The following is a 21655-nucleotide window of genomic DNA, read 5'->3' on the forward strand; positions in this document are numbered from 1 at the left end:
TCACCCAACAAGCAGCCTCTGGAAGCCCTGTCTGAGCTCATGCATCCTGAGGGCATAGACTATGGGGTTGAGAGCAGGGGGAATGACATTGTGTAGCACAGCAAGGAGTACAGGGATAAGGGGAATCTTTTCCTCTACAAGGTATGTGACAGACAGCACAATAATACCTGTATAGAAGAAGAGGATGAGGATGAGGTGTGAGCTACAGGTGCTCAGAGCCTTGGACATTGCTTCTGCTGAGTTCAGCCTCAACACATTATGAAGGATTAGAGCATAGGAAGTAAAAACCAGAGCCATATCACTTCCAACCAGGATCCAAGCTAACATTAGTTGGTAAAATTTGTTCACAGTGATGTCATCACAAGCCAGGCTGATAACGCCAAAGTTAGAGCACAGGCAGTGGTCAATTTCATTCTTGGAGCAGTAGAGCCTTTGGGCAGCCAGGACAGGCACTGGCATGGGGAACAGGCTATTTCTGAGCACCATGAATCCTATGACTTTAACCATAAAAGCTTCAGTGACTATGGTGGGGTATCGCAGTGGGTGACAGATGGCTATGTATCTGTCCACTGCCATGCACAGGAAGATACCAGACTCCATGCCAAAGAAACAGTGGACAACGTACATCTGAACAAAACATTCAGGGAGGCTGATGGCCTTGGCATCAAACCAGAAGATGGCCAGAATCCTGGGCATTAATAGTGCTGGCCAAGCCAATGTCCACAACTGCCAATATGCTCAGGAGATGGTACATGGGCTCATGGAGTGTTGTCTCGTGTTGGATGGTGATCAAGATGAGGAGATTGGCAGCAAGAGCCCAAAGATAGAGCAGAGCCAGGGGCATGGAGAGCCAGTGCTGCCACTCATGAATGCCTGGGAGCCCCATGAGGATGAAGTGGGAAATCTGGAGGCTGGAGCTGTTGGCAACCCTGGTGGAGGTATCCATGGCACTGGTGTCCCCTTCTCAATGTCTGTTCATGAAACTGGAGTAGGAGAGGGGTTGCATTGGAAAGTTCAGCTAAGGGTCTTAATTAGAGACTTGCAACATGACCCAGTTTATTTAATTGTGCATTTTTGTCACCTTTTTATTTTTGGTTCTGGGAGGTATTCCACAGAGTAACAATAGGAAAGCCAAAATTAGTTCTACATAGAAAAGTTGGAATACCTAATTGTCATCACCACTCACATGTCTAATAAGCATGTCCAAATACATCAACAAGAATCTTATCACCAACAGATAACAAATACTAATATTTGTTTACTCACTTCCTCTTTTCTTTGTTATGTTTAAGTACTTTACATCATATGGAGAAAATTTTGTATCATGTCTTTGTCTTTCAGCAATATGTTCTGAGACTTAGGTGCTCAGTAAAAAATTATTGCATGAATACAAATGAACCACACTTCAGTATCATTAAAGCAATGTAGACTCTTAATTTTAATGCCCACTTTAGGTTGTTATATTTGACTATTTCATACATTGCTAACCACTATTTTATTTTCAGATTATTTCCTAGAATGCAATTTTAGAAATAAACTGAAAGTGATATGTGTAAGGTACATAGCCATCTTAAAACAGTAATTTTTTTTTTGACAAGAGACTTAAAGTGTTATTTGGAGAAGGTCATTTTGTTAAAAAAAATGTCTTCAATACCGTAATATGAACTAGATTTACAATTATCAAGCAGCGAAAAATGTGACAAGGGAGTGTCAAATAAAACAGAAAAGTTTTATGGTATAGAAGAAAAAGGTGTAAAAGATCACGAGTACTTTTTATTTTGATAAGATCCCATTTGTCCATTCTTTCCTTGATGTCCCTTGCTCTAGGGGATGTATCAGTGAAAATACTGCTGGGTGGAACATCAGAGATTTTCCTGCATAGGTGCCCATGAGTAAATGAATGGATCAAAAAACTATGGTACAATTACAGAATGGAATTCTATTCAGCAGAAAGAGAGAAGGAGCTCCTACCCTTTGCAACAGCATGGATGGAACTGGAAAGCATTATTCTAAGCGAAATAGGCCAGTTGTTGAAAGACAAATACCATATGATCTCACCTTTAACAGGAACCTAATCAAGAAAACTAACAAGCAAGCAAAATATAACCAAAATATTGCAATTGAGAACAGGCTCACAGCGACCAGAGGGGAGAGGGGAGCGAATTTCAGGGGAAGAGCCTAAAGGGTTTGTAGGAACAATTATAAAGGACACATGGACAATAACGGGGGTGGGGGAGTGGGTGTGGAAATGGGAGGGAGGTTGGGAGGATTGGGTGTTTAGTCTGGGGTGGGGAAAAGGTAGAGAAGTGTACTTGAACAATAATAAAATTATGAAAGAAAAAAAAAGATCATGGTACTGAACCTGGGAGAAAAGCCAGACGTAGTTTTCCCAGTTGGGATGTCTAGAAAGATAGAGAAGCTGAGATTGTTACTAAAGGAAGGACTAGAGCATCTCATTGGGGAGTATTTGGAAGATTTGCCTAAAATCTGGTTTGGCAATAAGAAACCAGAAATCTTGTTTGGTTACAAGCCAATCCCAAATTATAAATTGTTAATTTAAAAGGTATAAGTCGTATTTAAAAAAAACAACAACTGTAGTTTCTTTTGCAAAAGGATTTGCACAGAGTTACCACATCCATTTATAGAGGCTGCACATTGCAGGACACATAACAATTCATTTGGAAGGTGCCCCCTGGAATCATATACGGACAGTCCTCACACTGTATGCAGCTGCCCTGCCCTTACAATTAATGTACTTCTAAAATTTCAGACTTTTTCTCCTTTTTATTAAAGTATTAATTTTAACAGCATTTTGATATTCTCAATGTTGTACATACACATGGAAAAAAATAAGCATAATAAAAACTTTAAACCCATGCTTGGGATTCCCAAATTCCTTTCTTTTCACCATTGGCAGTCAGTAATAACTTCTTGAGAATCCTTCCAGAGATAGTTTTCACATGGACAAAAATATATGTACTAACTATTTTCACATCAAAAACAAAAACAAATCTAAACGTACTAATCACTCCTTTCATATCCTTTGTTTCCTTGAGTTTTCGTTTTTAGCAGTTATTATCTTGAAGACTGATCCACGTTGCCATATAGAGATACCTCATTGTTGTGAAGTTGCATGATTTTCTACCACATGAATGTCTGATATTTTCTTGAGAACTGTTTCTGAACATTGGTATGTCCAGTATTTTGCCACTGTAAATAAAATGATTATAAATGTGCTTGTTTTTATATCTGTAAGTTTATGTGTAAATTTATACATAACACACCCAGAATTTGTTCATGAGTGTGTCTATTTTCTCACGCCAACCATAACTAGAAATTGTAACTTAAAAACCTTTATTAATAGAATAAGTAAAAATTGAAATTTTAGTTTTGGTTCACCTTTCTCTTCATTATTTAGTGATCTTTGACATTTTCAAAGGACATTTTTCTCTCATTGTATACTTAGTCATTCTTCTCTTTTAGCATTATGTACAACTCATTTGTAGTATTAAATGAAGTAATGTTTTTCAGGTGCTTGGCATGGAGTCTGGCAGAAATCCGATTAATATGTATGAATTTCATTATATCTTAAAAAATATCTCTCTGTAGAATTTTTTGAAATAATTCCTCTTACTCATTTTCTATTAAAATCTGTCCTTTAAAAATGGTTTTATTTATTGATTTTTAGATAGAGGGAAAGCAAGCAGGAGAGGGAAACAGCAACTTGTTGCTCCACCCATTTATACAGTCACCAGTTGATTCAAGTTACCCCTGTGCATACACTTAAACTTCCATGTGTTCACAACAAGTGCACTTTGAATTCATTATTTTAGGCTTTCAATAATGCAAAACACAACACTTTTAAAAGAATTAACTTTCATTTCTTTATAAACATTTATTTTGAAATTAATTTTGTGACCAATTGAGATACAACATGGAGTGACAAAGTACCTAAATTAATTTCACCGAGAAATAGCTAAACCATATTTCCAGCACCCATGAGTAAAGAAGCCTTCCTCTCCCTACTAATTAACAATGTGCTTTTTTGTCAAATATAAATTCAGACATATATTTAAGGATCATTGGTGGACTGGACAGTATTCTCTGTTTTTCAGGTCTAGTTGAATTAGTCTATTTACATAAGGAAGAGTCTTACTAACAATTTCAGATACATTTTTAAATAAAAAAGCTGATTGTGGTACTTTTGAAAATAAAACTAAAACATAAATTAAATGTGGAAGAAATGTTTTTACCCCTCTGAATCTTTCCGTTCCTTCCCTTCCCTTCCCTTCCCTTCCCTTCCCTTCACTTCCCTTCCCTTTCCTGCTTTTTTTCACTAAGAGCACTGTATTTTGAATGACATTTTACTAAGTCAAAGCACCTTTTCTTTAGGGCTAACCTCATTTCTTCTTTCTTTTTTATTGTTGTTCAGTTACAGTTATCCTGCCTTTCCCCCCCCATTGCTCAGCCTACCCTATTCCCCCCTTGCTTACAGTCAATGCTCCCCTACATCCTCCACAAAAGTGAGCTCTTTTATGTTATTATTTTATTGCTAGGATTTCTGTCACTGCTCTCATGCCTTGTTTTCAAATGCTTTATGTGCATTTTGTCTGCAGCTACTGATTACCTCTAGGGTTAGTGCTCCCTCTTGGCCTTAGAGGGCGGGATTCATTTCTCCCTTGGTTCAACACTCAGTGATCCCAGGGGCAACTCTGGCACCTGCCTCCAAAAGAAGGAAGCATGTTAGCTTGTCTGTCTCTAAATATAAGCACCACATATGGGTCAGGAATAGTGACATGCCTCATGCCAATATGATCAGAACCATCCTCCTTCTTCTCATTCCTCTTCTCTCAGGACAAACAAAAGTTTTTAGTCCTTCTCCACCACTTCCTCAATCTTTCAGCTGATTCAGTGATGTACTAGGTGAGTTTAAGAGCATTGATGGTGGCAAAGGGAGGGATTGGCAGGAGTGTGCATGTGTGTGTGTGTGTGTGTGTGTGTTTTGGAGTCTGTGTAAAGGACAAAGATTAGAGCTTGGAGAGAGGAAATGCATGTGTGGGAGAAAGACAAAAGGCAGTGAGACAAGGGAGGAGAGAAGGATTGCAGCCTGACAGAGAACAGTGAAGAGTCTGGGCACAGGGGGAGACTCAGTGGGACTAGGAGGATGACGCTGGTTAGAGGTAGCAGTGAAAATGCAGAGGTGGGCCAGGAAAAGCACCAGGAGAATGTGGGGGAAGAGAGACTTTTTAATAAAATGTTTGAGTGCAGTTCAAAGAGCAGTGAGAATGCGATTATACCAGGACAGGGGCTATCGGAGGGGTGTATTCGTAAAAATGGCCCAGGTTTTGATTACTACCTTTTGCAACAAACAAATCTTCTAGTAAAGGTTAACTTAGTAGTTTCATGGTTTATTTGTTCAAATATTTGCTAAGTACCTACAGTGGGACAGACTCTGTGCTTAGTGATGTCAACTCCCCAGTCCCAAAGTGGGGACTGTTGGGGAAACTTTCTTTTGGTCATCTGAATCTCAGGTGTGTCTAAACTGGAAATCCTCCTGGTTCTGCCTTCCATACTGCATTTTGCAGAACTGGTATAGAGGCTGAGAGAAGGAGAGGTTGTGCCTTGAAGCTGGGTTTCTCTATCATGTTTTGCCATCACACCATAAAAATACGTAAATGATATTCACACATGATACACCACCATATGCTTACTCAAATTTTGGCAAAATCCCCAAAATGTTTATAGGGAGTGAAACGAATGAGCAGGTGGAAAATGTTTTTGAGAGGTTATTTATTAAAAAAGTGAATCACTATTAAGGGTGTGTCAGTGAATTAAGGGTATCTCAGTGCCTCTGCAGTGTGGATAAGACTGGTTTTAGATCATGGAACCATTTCACATGCTGCTCTACATGTATGTGAGCAAGAGTAAGGTTATTAGAGATACAAATCTGAATTTGCTCCAATGTATTAAAGGGTTCATTTGCAAATTTTGATAACTTTTATGTTATTAGAAATAAATTTCTTGTGATACATTTCCCAACAAATCCTTCCACATATTGTGCTGCAAACAGAGGCCACCCTTCTAGGCTGGGGTAGAGGGGCAGGCTATTTTACCCATTAGGGACATGGCTGCAGTGTAAGGAGCCTGTGCATTTGTAGATCCCACGAGTGGTGAAAAACAAATCACAAGCACATATACGAGGAAAATGGCAAAATGAAAATAATACTTGTTTAAATAAATGTCTAAATCATACAACTACACAAAAAAGTAACTGACCACTCCTATATAGTTATGTAACAATTATGTTCAATGTGGGTTGTTGGCAAACTTGAATATGTTGATATGATGTCAGGAGAGTCTTCCAAAATTAAGGTGTGTAAAGATATAAAGGGCATTACCCTAAAGAGGGAATGGCCTTAACCAAAAAATAGGGTTGGAACTCACAGGAGGGAAAGACACTTGGAAGAAAGAGAGAAAGCAGAAAATTGAAGAAGTGATTCCATTTCTCCTTAGCTTGGACCAAATTTTCCCTATGCTTCCAGCTCTCCTTGGTTGTAGAGCTGAGGCTATGAGTCCCATTGCTTCACCATGTCCCTGGGAAGTCTGTAAATGGAAATACTTTCTCCTTGTTTCTGCTGAGACAGATGGATGTTTTCCAAGCATCTGAGGGATGCCTTCCAGCTAGTTGTGATCAAAACGAAGTTCATCACTGGTGGACTTGCCTGGTGCACCATCCAAAGATTTGGCCTTTAAGGCCTTGGTTCTGAGACACCAGGCCCATTTGAGAGATCTGTTCTTAGGGTATTTTTTTTCTTGGGGGCACTTTTCTCATCCCTCTTCTTTATTCCTAGGAAAGGAATTTCCTTTGATCATATTTGGATGAAGAGTAAGGCTTAAATGTTGCTGAATATTTATTGAGGTTTCATCGATTGGAAAAAATACAATAGGATGATGGCCACACAGGTTTATAACTCATAACAACAGCAATAATAATAACCAACTCTTCTAAAAATGCCAATTCATATGAATTGACTCATTTATCCCTCCTAATCATCTTACAAAGTTTACTGTTACCCACATCTAACAATGAAAAGAGGGGGCATGCAGGAGCAGCGTAACTTGCCCAAGATCATCCAACTTGTCAGGGAAGAACAGGGGAATTAACCCAGGAGGTCTGGCTTCAGAACTGTGTCATCACCAACTGTACGTGTCTTCTCCACTTAGCTTGGATCCTTGCCCCTTCTCTGTTGTTCTCTTTTTTCTCACTCACCTGGATAGTCTCTCAGGGTTGTGGGAGGTACTTTCTGTGAGACTCCAGATTTACCTCCTCTACCTGTGACTTTATGTTCTTCTCATCCCTGACTCTTTCCTAAATGAGCCTGGAAACCTCCTGCTGAGAACCCTCAACAGGGCTGGGATGGAGCCTTCAGGAGCCACTGAATGAAATGAGAGTCCTTCACACAGATAACCTCCTTTCCAGAACCTCATTGACAGCCATCCAGGCCTTGCTGCTGTTAGATGCCTTTGGTGTCTTCACTTTTGAGGTTATAAAATATCATTAGAATTGTAAGAAAAGTCGGATTTGTTTTTATGAGGACTTACATTAGGTGTCTTGTATTGAGAAGTGTTATGTAAAAGGAAAACGAATTTTTTTTCTGATGGAGTTTTGTTTATATATATTTGGGGCAGAGCAATTCTACCAGTGGCCCTTCTTCTCAGTGCTCATGTCAGTAAAGCCCAGCCTCTTCTATAAATAGAAGATAAAGTGAATATTTAAAAAATACTGTCTGGAATGGTGTCAAATTATTAGTCACCTGGGACCCTTACTTGTCTGAATCTGGGCCTATCACTTTCCCTATATACCTGGAGAGATGTTGCTCACTCCCCACAGCCCATCATGCTCTGAGCAAGTGCATCAGCATTGAGGCAGAAGGATGGACTCATAAGTTGGGGTTTTCATTCCTTTAGATGCCTTTCTCCATGGGGTCCTCTGGACACCATTATCTAGTATGTATTTGGTACCTTTATAATTCCAATTCTCTCCTTATTCTCTCCTTGGTCCCTTTTCTTCATGTTCCCTTCCAGATTCTTAATCACTCATCCTTTCCCTACTCCTGATAGCTGACAGATATTCTGGAGCTTCAGAAGCAGACAAATATTACCTGAGTGGTGGGAAGAGCCAAGGCCAGATGGCCTCTAGGATTAATTCTTCATAGCAGTAGGGAAACCTAAATCTTTTTGAGGGTTAAGGAACAAACAGGGAGGAAATGGGGGTTATATTAATGAAGCCAGAAGGGAATGGGTTGATTTTCTTGATTTCCCATACTCAGAATAGTTTTCCTGAGTGATTCATAAAGGTAAGGAGATCTAAACACAAACTTTGCAGAACTAACTTGGGAGGAGCATGAGAAATTCATGAAGACCGGGCAATGAATATGGTTCTTCTCCATTTCCGCAGCTGCCCCATTCCTCACGGCCTTTAGAGAAGATGTGAATCTGGATCAGTGTGGAGAAACATATCCCTTAGGCTCCTTCTGGATTTCTACTTGGTGCTGCGCTTTCATGCACAGGGAGCCACAGGTGCCAAGATATTAGGCAAGTCTCGTGTGAAATGTTCAAGGTAATAGCCAGATAAATTTAATGTAATTAAGTATAATCAAGTTAAAATATAGTTTAGCTAATAGGTCTTCAGGAGGGAGATATGTTGTTTTGGACTCGGGCCATTACAAAGTTGTTTGTCTTAAGGAAGTATTTTAAGGTTAAAATTGGAATATGCTGAAATGGAAGAGAAGGGAAATTCATATAAACACAGAAGGAGGAGAGTCTTAGAGGGAGGCAAAAGTATAATATGGGTAGGGGTGCCAATGCTGTTTGTGTGGCAATGGTAGAATGAGGTCAGAAAGGTAGGGTGGGGCCAAACTTTGGGGGCAGAGTGACTGAGGCCAGGGTGAAGCATGAAGGGCCAGAGGTCATTTCTACATGCAAATGAACGTTCTCTGGAAGGACTTTCCCCTGGAGAATTGCACAATTTAGAAATACATGCTACCTTTTGTGATCTCAGCACACAATCAAGACATGCTTTTTGTTCCTATCATTTTCAGCAGACTCATCAACTTCTGAGTCATTACAGAGAGACCCTAAAGGTCATCATGACTCACACGAACCTTACCATCTTCCATCCTGCAGTTTTTGTCTTACTCGGCATTCCTGGGTTGGAGGCCTATCACAAATGGCTGTCTGTACCCCTCTGCCTCATGTATATCACCGCAGTCCTGGGAAACAGCATCCTGATAGTGGTCATCATCAAGACCATTAACCTTCATGAGCCCATGTATTTTTTCCTTTCCATGTTGGCCATCACGGACATCATGCTTTCTACCACTACTGTACCCAAAGCCCTAGCCATCTTTTGGTTCCATGACCATGATATTGCCTTTGATGCCTGTGTTACTCAAGTTTTTTTTGTCCATGTGATGTTTGTGGTGGAGTCAGCCATCCTATTAGCTATGGCCTTTGATCGCTTTGTGGCCATCTGTGCTCCTCTGCGTTATTCAACAGTGTTAACATGGACTGTTGTGGGAAGAATTGCTCTGGCCATCGTGACCCGAAGCTTCTGCATCATCTTCCCAGTGATTTTCTTGCTGAAGCGGCTGCCTTTCTGTCGGACCAACATCATCCTCCATTCCTACTGTGAGCATATTGGAGTGGCCCGCTTAGCCTGTGCTGACATCACCGTTAATATCTGGTATGGCTGCTCAGTGCCCATTGTCACGGTAATCTCGGATGTAATCCTCATCACTGTGTCTTACTCATTGATCCTCCGAGCAGTGTTTCGTTTACCCTCCCAGGATGCCCGCCACAAGGCTCTCAGCACTTGTGGCTCCCATCTCTGTGTTATCCTCATGTTTTATGTTCCATCCTTCTTTACCTCACTGACCCACCGCTTTGGACATAACATTCCTCGACATGTGCATATCATGCTGGCCAATCTTTATGTGGTGGTGCCACCAATGCTCAACCCCATTGTCTATGGTGTAAAGACTAAGCAGATCCGGGAGGGTGTAGCCCACCAGTTCTTTGACATCAAGGCTCGGTGTTGTGCTTCACCTCTGAGCTGATGGCTCCCATGAATCCTCCCCTTCCAACTTTACCAAGGAAACTGATGTGAGATACAGAGATTTCCTGAACTGAGAGCGATTTTCCTTCTCTTCCTCATTTTTTTCTTTCTTCATCTTCCTCCTCCTCCAATTCTCTTTCTTTTCCTCTTATGGCTCTTCCTCTTTGTCTTTTTTTCTGTTTCTGTGTTTTTTCTACCCTTTTTTCTTCTCACATTCATTCCTCCTCAACAATCTGCAAGTAACAACTAAGTGTTCATGCCTCTGATATGAACATTTGGTATACTCAGGAGGCCAGATGTACTCCAGAACAAAAAGACTGAACAATATGTAAAGTAAATGATATACAAATGCATTAAAATAACTGTATATTTAACATCTGAAGGGGTTCCGGTTTTTTATCCCCAAATGTGCATTCATTATTTGCACAGATTCAAGTAACTCTCCATGTATTTCTACAATGGCAGGTGTGTCTTAAAAACAGCTAAGTACGCATGCCATTTAGCAATCTGGAAAAGTCCCGTTTTTTCTTAAAATTTTAGTTGAAGAACTACCTTCCCTGAGAAGTTTTTCTTATTTTTTTCTAGGCAATCCAAAGCTTCCCTGTTTGTCCATGCATCTTGTGCAAATCTCAAAATATACGTTCTGAGTTATAATGGGCTGTTTATTAATTTGCACCTCCAATGGACTATAAGCTCTTAGAATCCAGCATAGTGTATGTCATTCATTTTTGTACTCTTGGTGTGTTATAAAATATTTGGTACATAATAGATGTTTGAGAGATAAATGAGATGACAATTACCTCCTAGAAGTTAAAATATGCATCTCTATCATGCACTGAAATAATCAGCTACCTTTTTCCACACACCTAGTGATTAGTAAACCAGTTCTTCTTAAAGACAGTGTAGTATGATGGAAGCAAACACACTGCTGATTATAGTGTGGTTTACTCCAGGGAATAGACTAGAGTGGTAGGAACACAGGGTATTCATGGTTTTCTCTTCTACTTGGCTTCTGCACATCCACAATAGTAAGAATTATAGCATGTTGTTCTTGGCCAGATTAGCAAAATTGCAGCAGGTTCTCAGATTTCAGTCTTGACTCTCACTTTTTCATGCTTTTTAAGAAAAGGTTATGTACACTAATTTCCTCAACCATCACTTATAACTAAGCAGTCCTACATCTCTCTTTCCATCTTAGGACTCTTGAGTTTTAAATGCATAAACCCACCTGGCTACTGAGTATCTCCTCCAGAATATAGAACTACCAATCATGCTAGCATTTCTTGCTATTCCTGTTCTTTTCCTTGCAAAACAGATCATGAGGATCCCATCGTCTTCACTGAGCTGGAAACCCTGGGGAAACTCTCAACTTCTTCCTTTCTGGACTGTTCCTCAATAAGTTATTGGTTGTTACTCATATTGATTGTACCACTAAATATTTATTTATCTGGATAGTATTTGGAGTCATATTGAGATTCAAGTCCTGCCCGCATTGTTTTCTAGCTCTGTAAACTTGTGAAATTTATTTAATGTTTTTATCCCCACCTGTAAAATGGGGGATAGCAGTAATATACTCCTCATAGGGTTGTTGAGAATATTTGAGGGAACAAATCATATAGAGAGCACGTAATGCAATCCTTAGCTCAAAGTAAGTATGTAAAAATATTTAATGCTAAGTTGTTGGTATTGTTAGTTTTATTCTTAACATGGCCTCTATAAATTATTTATGTCCCTTGTCATCTTTCACCTCAGGTATTTCCTTAGTTTCTTAGTTGACTTCAATGTTTGTAATCTTTTACATTGTAACTTAAACCATAAATTAATTGACTTGATGTTAAGCATTCTAAAACAAAAAGCTGATCATACTACTTTCTGTCAAGTACTTTTGAGTATTCTTTATTTTACAGAAGTGTTTTCCACAGAACATTCTGTAGAAATAAATACCAGCTATCATAATGAATGCTTTCTAAAAAAAGTTTCAAGGTCAAATAAGCATGAAAAGTGCTGACACTCTGGAAGTCTCACACGTGGCTGTGCAAAAGAAGGCTAGACTTTGTGGTATTTCCTATATTTATTTGACCATAGATATTTGGATCCATGTCCACGTAAATTTTTCTATGGCATATCAACTTCCATCCCTAAAATGACCTTAGGGTGTTCCCTTCGCCGCAGTTTAGAAATCACAGGACTATAGGGTAATTTCTAAGCTGAGCATTAATTTAATAATCTGGTCCTCACTTACTTTTCCATCATTATCTCTAAACACTTCACCATATAGTAATGCATTAACATATAATATAATAATATCAATGATAATATAATAATTATGACAACAGCTAATGTTTATTAAGAGATTATGCTGGGAACCATGTTAGGGGCCTTGCCACATTAGCTTATTCAATTGTCACAAAACCTCATGAAATTGTACCTTTGTTATATCTGTTTTATACATGGGGGCACCCCAGGCTCAGAGAGAATAACTAATCAGGGCCACAGAACTGGCAAATGGTAGAGTACTGATGTGAACTCCTCTTTGAAGCCTTTGCCAACCTCCCTAAGTCAGAGGTGATCACCTTGTTCTCTGGGTCTCCATAGCAATGACCTTTATAGTTTCAACTGATTATAATTAATCTGTGAAACCACCAGAAGTTGAGCTCTGTGAGGGCAGAGAATATATGGCATTTATCATTACTGTTCCAGCATGTAGCATAGGGTTCAATATATATTCTTCTGGACAGACTAATTTGAAATGTTGGTGATGTGGTTGATCTCTGGACCCTTCACTGCTAAACATTATCTAATTTTATCACTGAAAACTCATACGGACACATACCACATACACACATATACACAACACTTAGCTCCCTCTGACCTACTATTTCTTCTATATCTCCGCAGGTTTCTATGTACACTGAAGTCTAGCAGGTGTATAGGCAGGGTTTTAATATTCTGCTCATTGACCAGCAGCAACCCAAATCCACTCTACATGTGGAGTCATACCAGAAGCAGCACGTATGGACTGCTGAAGGTAGGATATAGATTACCCACCCTCTGGTTTCTGAGTCAGTCACCTCTGGAGAGTGGTCCTGCTGGGGTCTGCTTCTAATTAAACCAGATGCTCCCTAAAGACCCAGTGGGGTAGAAGTGTTCCAGAACAGACCTGGGGGGAGGGGATGATATACTATTACCAAAAGGATCCCCCTTTCTCTGTGGGGGTCCTCCCACACCTACTAGGTTCACCTTGCCCACCACCAGAGGAAAGACATCTCTCAGTGCCAGAGAATGGTGAAAAGGAAAGAAATTATTTATTTAAAAGTTATACAGACTTAGAGTAATGACTTAATGTCTTCATTAAAATACTAAAGTCCTTTAGAATACCCACAGATGCACACAGTCCCCTCTGCCCAGTCTGGAATACTGTATCTCAGGAAAAGAAGTAGAAGTCTGTGATTCAGGCTCCAGGCACCATCAGCTGTGTGGCAGCCATGGGGTCCCCACTCTGCCAAAGCTTTGTGGTTCTCTCTCTTCTCCCCCAAAACCGCGTGGCCCTCTCTATTCACTCTGCCAAAGCTGCGTGATCCTCTCCCCTTTCTCTGCCAAAGCCACACAGTCCTCTCTCTGGTATGGCTGCTGCTCCTGGTTTTAAATCTCAGCGAGAGTCTTCCTCTGCAGCACCACTTCTCCTGCAATCAGCTACACCTGCCAGCATTCCTGTATTCTTCCAGATTTACTGGGCTGCCATAGTCAGTCGGGCAGGTGTGGCCCAATGGCATGGAGCCAATCTTCTCCAAGCTCTCAAGCAGGTGCTGTAACCAGGGGGAGTTGCTTCTCAGTTACATCTTGGGTGGAAGTCCCTCCCATCTCCCTGGCTCAAAGCGTGGCCACAGCTATTTAACATATCCATGAAATCAGTTAAAGATTATAGATATGTTAAATGACTATGCCAGAGGTTAGCTGCACAGCTGTTGCTATGCAAAACAGCTCTGAATGGCCCTGCTCCACGTGTCCCTTCCCCCAGCTCAGGCTTGTAGGGGTGACGACATCGTATATATACTTTTCTAATATTTCCTGGACACCTTGAGTTCTGGACCCCATTACAAATCCCTATTTGGGGCCCCCCTCTTGGCTGCACCCTGGTACCGAAGGTCTCTTCTCACCCAAGGGGTTTGTGCAGACGAGGTGCAAATACTGTCCTAATTTTTTCCAGAGTCTGCATCTGACAGCTTGTTTTCACGTGTCGGGAAAAATCTTTCTCTTGAGTTGGGGTAAGTTTTTGGGAACAAAATAAATATTTGTTTCCTGGGATTGTTAGGTTTTCTTGGAAGAAACCCAATAAACTGCTCATTCAAATGAGATCTCATTTCTTCTGGGTGATGTAGTGTAAGTAGCCACTATCCAGAGTGTTCATCTTGACATCTTGAACTGATAGACATTTTTTGCTATGCAGGACTGGGACTAGGGTCAGTTTTTTTCAAGAATATTAAAAGTGGCTTAAAATATAACATTGAATAATAGGTATGTTAAATCTCACAACATTAGTTTAAGTTTAAATACAATATTTCTGTGAAAATTAGACTTTATTATAATTTACTGGCTTTAATGAAAGAAACTCTAAATAATATTTTCAAAATAAAATTATGAAAAAAAATTAACCCTTAAAAACACACAAAAACATGTATACAAGGGCTCCCTTTTTTCCTTTTCCTTCTGGCTCCAATATGACTCAGTATAGTACCATCAGTCCTAGCTTTATTTAAAATGTTGATACTTTGTTCATTGTGGATATTTTGCATAAATTTTAATTTTAAAAAGATCGCATTAAAATATTATTTATCTTGTGTACTACATTTTTTAGTACTCACTTAAATTTGCACCTGAGCTAAGTGCCTCACTCTTCTCACCTTAGTGCTGGCCTGGTCTGGAAGAGTCAACACCTGGAGGGCAGAGCTGAGAGTCACAGACAAATGGAGTCCCTGATGATGTCTTGAATTTTTAGATAAACCTGATACTAGGAACTCAGTTTTCAGTTTCAGGAACAAGGCCATTTCCCTTTTTTGTGCAAGGCAAATGGGGTTGTATTTTCTGTTACAGATAATGTAAATTGTCCTGAAACACCCACTGAGAGAATATTGAAAAAGCCATCTATGCATTTGAATCTTCAATTTGTTTTTTCATATAATTATATCCTATGGTTGATACGCCTTTTTAAAATGGAAACAAAACACTCCATTTTAGTATAGGTGCCATAATTTATTTATTACCCGATTGACAGCTATGGAAGTAGTAAAAATTTCTTTTATTATTGCGACAGTATAGAAATGAATATTCCTACAGATATATTTATACGTTCTCATGCTGTGCCACCAGCACTGGGGGCCAGTGGTTTTCTCATGTTTTTCAATATGATAAGAAAACTACGATATTTCCATATGATACTGATTTTTATTTCTTCAAATTCTGTGCATGTATTCACATGTAGTAGGCCATATTTTTGTAGCATGAATTGCCAATTTTGATTTTTTGCACATTTTCTAGTTTTTCTCATTCATTTATACCAACGTTTAGTATTCAAGGATAATATCCTTTATGTCTATTACATGTTTTATAGTTTTTTTTTCCTAGAACTTTCTTTATTCTTGTGTACATTTTTTACATAATTATATCATTTAATTATTAGTGTCCATGAAATATGGTTTTCTTATCTTAGAAATATCTTTCCAATCACAGAAATATTATTCTATGTTTTCTCCTAAGAACTTCTTTTAAAATTTAAATATTTTTGTGGTTTTATTTTTTAAAATATACATCTTTAATTTATCTGGAATTTCTATTTCTTTACTGAGTGAGGTAAGAACTCATTTTATTCTTTTAGAAAAGCAACTTTGTCCTATATCCCAATGCCATTAATTGAAGTAGCCTTCTTTTCCCCGCTAAACTGAAATGCTACTTGATCACACTTTAATTTGAAATATACTTACATGAGTTTCTAGGCTCTGTATTTAGTTGTGTTGATTCACTGAAAAACAACAATTAGCATTTATTTAGTGTTTTTATACCAGGCATTATACTAGGCAGTTTAAAGAAAGTATTTAATTTAATCCTTGCAAGATGAATCTGAATAGTTCATTTTCACAGACCAGGCTAAATTTCTGAGATGTGCAAAACTTGCTTATTGTTAATAATCAGAAAGTTGGAGGCCCAGAGTGTGAACCTAGAGAAGGCTTCCGCATGATAAATATTGAAGCTATGAATTAGAAGATCAGTAGGTTTAATAAATACCGTAGGTAGAAAAGTATGTTCCAAAGTAAGAGAGAATGTTAGAAAAGTCATAAAGTTTTAAGAAGTGTATGGGGAATGTGTCATAATTTAATTTAGCTTTGCCAGAATTCCTAAAGGCAATCAAAGCTAGAGCAGAGAGTAACAGTGGCTTTGTGGAAGTATTTGCATGTTCGAGAAATTCAGGCTTTATTTTGTAATAGATAAATCACTATAAAAAGTTATAAGAGAAAACACAATAAGATTTTTGTTTTGGACATTCCATAGAGGCTGCAACACAGCTGGGGTGAATATGGAGGGGTTGAGAATAAGAAGCTGGGAGATGGGAAGACAGGATTTGTTAGGATGCTATTGCAATAGAATAAGGGAAGGATGACCAAAACCTGAGTAGGAGCGTGTAAGTGAGAATGGGGAGGCACGAATGGACTCTAGGCATCGCTGAGGTGTGACCAGGAACTTTTGTTTGTATTTATGTTTGTAATGATAACTTAGGAAGTGAAAGCATAACATTATCTTCGCTGAGCCAAGGCATTAGTGATTGATTCCATTATGTAATGTTCAACTTTTAGTGAAACCTAGAGCTGGTTGTGCCCAGAGACTCCAAAAGCAGGCATGTTTGGTGCTAACCTCACCACCTTCCACCCCACTGTGTTCGTCCTAACTGGCATCCCAGGACTAGAGCACTACCATACCTGGCTTTCCATCCCCTTCTGCCTCATGTGCATCACTGCAGTCTTGGCAAATGGGGCCCTCATCCTTGTTGTCTTCAATGAACGCACCCTCCATGAACCCATGTATGTCTTCCTATCCATGCTTGCTGGCACTGACATCTTGCTGTCCACCGCCACTGTGCCCAAGGCCCTGACTACCTTCTGGTTTCCTGCTGGGGAGATTGCCTTTGATGCCTGCATTACTCAGATGTTTTTCATCCATGTTGCCTTTGTGGCTGAGTCAGGAATCCTGCTGGCCATGGCATTTGACCACTCTGGCCATTTGTACTCCCTTGAGATACACCTCTATCTTAACTCCCATGGCAATTGGAAAAATGACCCTGGCAATCTGGGGATGGAGCATTGGGACCATTTTCCCTATCATATTCCTGCTGAAGAGGCTGCCATGCTGTCGGGCCAATATCATCCCACACTCATACTGTGAGCACACTGGGGTGGCTCGATTGGCCTGTGCTGACATCACTGTCAACATCTGGTATGGCTTCTCAGTGCCCATGGCATCAGTTTTGGTAGATGTTGCACTCATTGGTATTTCCTACACTTTGATCCTCCAAGCTGTGTTTAGACTTCCTTCCCAGGATGCCCAGCACAATGCTTTAGATACCTGTGGTTCCCACACTGGAGTCATTCTCCTCTTCTTCATCCCATCCTTCTTCACTTTCCTGACCCATCGCTTTGGCAAGAATATCCCCCACCATGTCCACATCCTTCTGGCAAGTCTCTATGTGTTAATCCTTCCCATGCTTAATCCCATCATCTATGGAGCAAAGACCAAGCAAATCAGGGACAGTATGGCTCACATGTTATCTATTGTGGGAAAGTATTGAGAAAGCTCTTATTTCCTTCAGTGTTTCCTCCTACCAGCAGGTGAAAAGAGAACTTACCAATCAAGTTCCCAGCTTAGCCACTATAGTGTGTTGCAGCAGAAAGCACATGGGGCTTTGAAATACAATGCATCTGGATTCAAATCCTGACTTCTTTAATTTCTGATTTTTGACCATGGATAGTTTCAAATTATTTTGAAATTTAGTTCTAACCTATAAAACAAAACCACTCATGCTTAGGCTCTAAGGTTTACGTAAGGATTAAATTAAATATATAAATTGCTTGGTACATTACTTAGCGTTTAGTGGACTCTCAGTGTTAGTTATAATTCCAATTTGAAGTTCGTGCCTGAAGATGTTTTAGATTTGATGTATGAGACTTCCAATATTCTGAGAGGCTCCTATGCCTACTCCTGCTTTCCTTCCAAGATTGTATGATGGCTATTATCACTTCCAACACCAGTGCCATCCTAACAACAAGTTTGCTGCACAAATCAAATTAGGTAATGAATATGAAAGAGTGTTTTAAAAAAGATCAAACTGTTCAAAAAGACTATGGTTGATACTGATTACATTTTATATCTAAGCAGCTCTCACCATTATAATATTAAAAAATCTCTTTATTCATTCAGGAAATGAGTTGAGTGACACAGACACAGGCATTGCCCTTAGAGAGCTGGTTGTCTGAGGTGGACACATGAGCAAAGAAGAAGTTATTGGGACATATTTATAATAAAAATATAATATATTACAGACATATCTGGCTATTAAAAGTAAGGCAAGCTAATACTCTATGATTCTATGTTCTCTTCTCTGTCTCTAATTTTTCCTAACTACAGACAATTGCATGGCTTTCAAATTCCATTTCTAAATTAGGATGACTTCTAAACTGATATGTTTAGCCTAGACTTTTCCCTTGAGTTCACATCCTTATATACAACTCTTTCTTGACACCTCTAGTTGTATGGCCAGTAGGCACGTGAAAATAAAACATGTATATCAGAATTGCTTAAGCTATGCTTCATTTCAGCAAATTAATAAAACAAGTTTGTATCTCTTTTGTTAAATGTTTAGTGTATCAGGATGTCGACAGCACTTATTTATTCTCCATTTAGTGACTTAGAAATCCTGGATCCTCTCATCTCATGACGTCCTACCAAAATGCACTTTTCAGAGTTACAAGAAAAAAAAAGAGGGAAGGGTGAAGCACTCCAACTATTAATTGCTTTGGTCTTGAAGCGATTTATCACTTGTTCACATTTTCACTGGTGAGTATGTTGCCTTAGCATGGCCCCAACTCAACTGCAAAGGAAAGTGGGAGATGTAGGAGTGTTCATGTATTTCATGGATTTGCAGTGAATGCTGTTTTCTGCCACCACCTGTGTGTCAGTCACTTAATATTTCTTATTACCTTTTCCCAGGTATAGACACATTCACATCCTCTCCACAGGACAGACCCCAAATTTGTACCCAGATATTTCACCCAGTTCAAAGTGTAGGATTTCAGGTGCTATACAAGAACTTCTCCATCATATTTGGTTGGGGCTCTTCTTCATCCGGAGACCTGTGATTTAAAAGGAAATTTATCTGCTCACTTAGCACCCTCTTATTAAAGATATAATAAAGTAACAGAGGCATTTAATAGTAATAACTTCTGCTGGGAAAGATAAAGAATATGAGACATGAGACAGTCATCAATTCATAGCAATTTTGAAATCCCCAATTGGGTCTCTCTTGCAGGAACTCTGTGTCCATTCCTTTTGTGGCCCATGGGAGTTTCTCTGTGGAAGAATTATTTCTTTTCCATTATCTTCTTAGGCTATATCTAAAATGGGTCCTGTGGAATGTGTCCTTCTTGGGGACAGCACAGCTTTCTGGTGCTGAAAGGTTGGGTCCCAAGAGTTATGTTAGCACTTGAATAGACAAAGTCTTTCTTAGCTAAGTTCTTGGTTTCTTTGGCAATATATGTTTATTAAAACCTTAGTAAGCTTCTTATCCATTTGGTTTCACTTATGTGCCAGTAAACACACCCCAAAATCTTTTAAAGCTATAATTCTGAAGTGTTCTCTATTTTTCCTGTTATCACTTCCATGTTCACCTCTCTGAACCAAATGAAGGCTAATTTGGGACTCTCACACTTTGGTGGGAAGGTACTTTGCCCTCAGTTGTTTGTTTCATCTGAGGTGTTTACTGGTTAGCACATCCATAACATGATCTTCATCTGTAGGCCCTTAAAGTAACTGAAACATTTTCTGGAAAGTTCGCTTGAAGCTTTTAAAAACCAGTTTTTACTGTTTGGTGTTTCGAAGTAGTTCATTTTTCCATCTCCCCAAGGTTCTGAGTCTTTTTTAAACTCTCTATAGTATGCATAATAATGGCCCCCGAATGTATCTATGTCTTAATCCCTAGGACCTGTGAATATGTTAGGATACATGGCAAAGGAAATTAAGAGTGAAGATGAAACTAAGATTGCTAATCAGTAGACATTCTGAATTATGTGGATGGGGCCAGGGTAATCACAAGGGTCCTTGTAAGTGAATGAGGGAGGCAGAAAAGTGAAGAGTTAGAGTGAAATAAGTTAGAAGGATAAAGAAATACTGGATGGTCACTTATATGTGGAGTCTGGAAAAGCCAAACTCATAGAAACAAAGAGTGGAATGGGAATTACCAGGAGCTGAGGTGTGGGGGAAATGGGGAGATGTTATTCAAAGGGCACAAACTTTCAGTTATGATACAAGTAAGTTCTGGAGATCTAATGTGTAGCATGGCGATTATAGCTCATCCTACTGTATTAGATGCTAGACAGTTGCTAAAAGAGTAGATCTTAAATGTTCTTATCACATAAAAAATATTATGTGATATAATGGAGGTGTTATCTAATGATATGGTGCTTATCATGTTGTAATATGTAAGTACATAAAATAAACACGCTGTACACCTTAATCTTGCACAGTGTTATATGTCAACGATTCCTATAAAAGGCTGGGAAAGTGAACATTTGAAGGACAGCCTTCGGTAGAGTCATTCAACCTGCAACATCATTTTTTCTTCAGTTTAAAAGCAAATAATGTTTCTTTGTGTTAACTAACTGAAAATTTGAAGGTATATATATTTTTAAAAGCTTTCATTTATTAAAAACATTAATATCATCTCATTAGTTATGAGTTATTAAAGTTATTAACATGTTATTAAACTATTAATAACATTTGTGAGGGACTTCACAATTTTACATGGATTCCTATTAATTTTCTAATTTTATTTTATTTCTTATTTTTTCATTTAAAAATTTATTCATTTATTTTTATTCAGTTATTATTGTCTGCATTTTCTATTTCTTATTACATTTTTTAATTTAGATTGTTTATTGTTGTTCAAGTACAACTGTCTCCCTGTTCACCCCACCTTCCCCCTACAACCCCACCAATCCCCGCTCCCACCCTCAAACCCACCTCCTTTGGCTTTACTAATACAGTCAGTCACTGAATTAGTCTGATCCTCAGAATTAAAAAAAAAAAATTCTTTCTTGTATTTTTTCCATTACCATTGAATCCCCTTATACCCTCTCCCCTTAGCAATCCCCATATGGTTGTCCATGTCTATGAGTCCTTTTTCCTTTTTGCTCAGTCCTTCCACCTCCTCACCTCGCCCTCTCCACTAGCTGTATCCTGCTCTCCATCTATGAGTCTGTCCCCATTTTCCTTGTTAGT

At 39.0% G+C, this 21655-nt stretch overlaps 1 protein-coding gene and 2 pseudogenes across 4 annotated transcripts; 2 read left to right on the top strand and 1 right to left on the bottom strand.

Annotated features, from left to right (window-relative positions):
* Window positions 1-950, bottom strand: LOC128780877 (olfactory receptor 56B4-like; annotated as a pseudogene).
* Window positions 951-4841: 3891 nt separating this feature from the next.
* On the top strand, window positions 4842-11951 carry LOC112310266 (olfactory receptor 52B2). Of its 4 annotated transcripts, none has more exons than XM_053924772.1 (3): window positions 4845-4923; window positions 8459-8620; window positions 9102-11951. In XM_053924772.1, exons 2-3 carry the CDS (start codon window positions 8612-8614, stop codon window positions 10116-10118), a joined length of 1026 nt encoding a protein of 341 aa, XP_053780747.1. In that variant the 5' UTR covers window positions 4845-4923; window positions 8459-8611; the 3' UTR covers window positions 10119-11951. The 4 variants fall into 4 exon arrangements, with proteins under 4 accessions (XP_053780750.1, XP_053780747.1, XP_053780749.1 ...); XM_053924774.1 differs by having other exon boundaries at window positions 9105-11951; XM_053924773.1 differs by lacking the exon at window positions 4845-4923 and adding an exon at window positions 7110-7544.
* Window positions 11952-17005: 5054 nt separating this feature from the next.
* On the top strand, window positions 17006-17951 carry LOC128780878 (olfactory receptor 52B2-like; annotated as a pseudogene).
* The last annotated feature ends 3704 nt before the right edge of the window (window positions 17952-21655 follow it).

This window comes from Desmodus rotundus, chromosome 5, assembly GCF_022682495.2.
Source record: "Desmodus rotundus isolate HL8 chromosome 5, HLdesRot8A.1, whole genome shotgun sequence".
Lineage (NCBI taxonomy): Eukaryota > Metazoa > Chordata > Mammalia > Chiroptera > Phyllostomidae > Desmodus > Desmodus rotundus.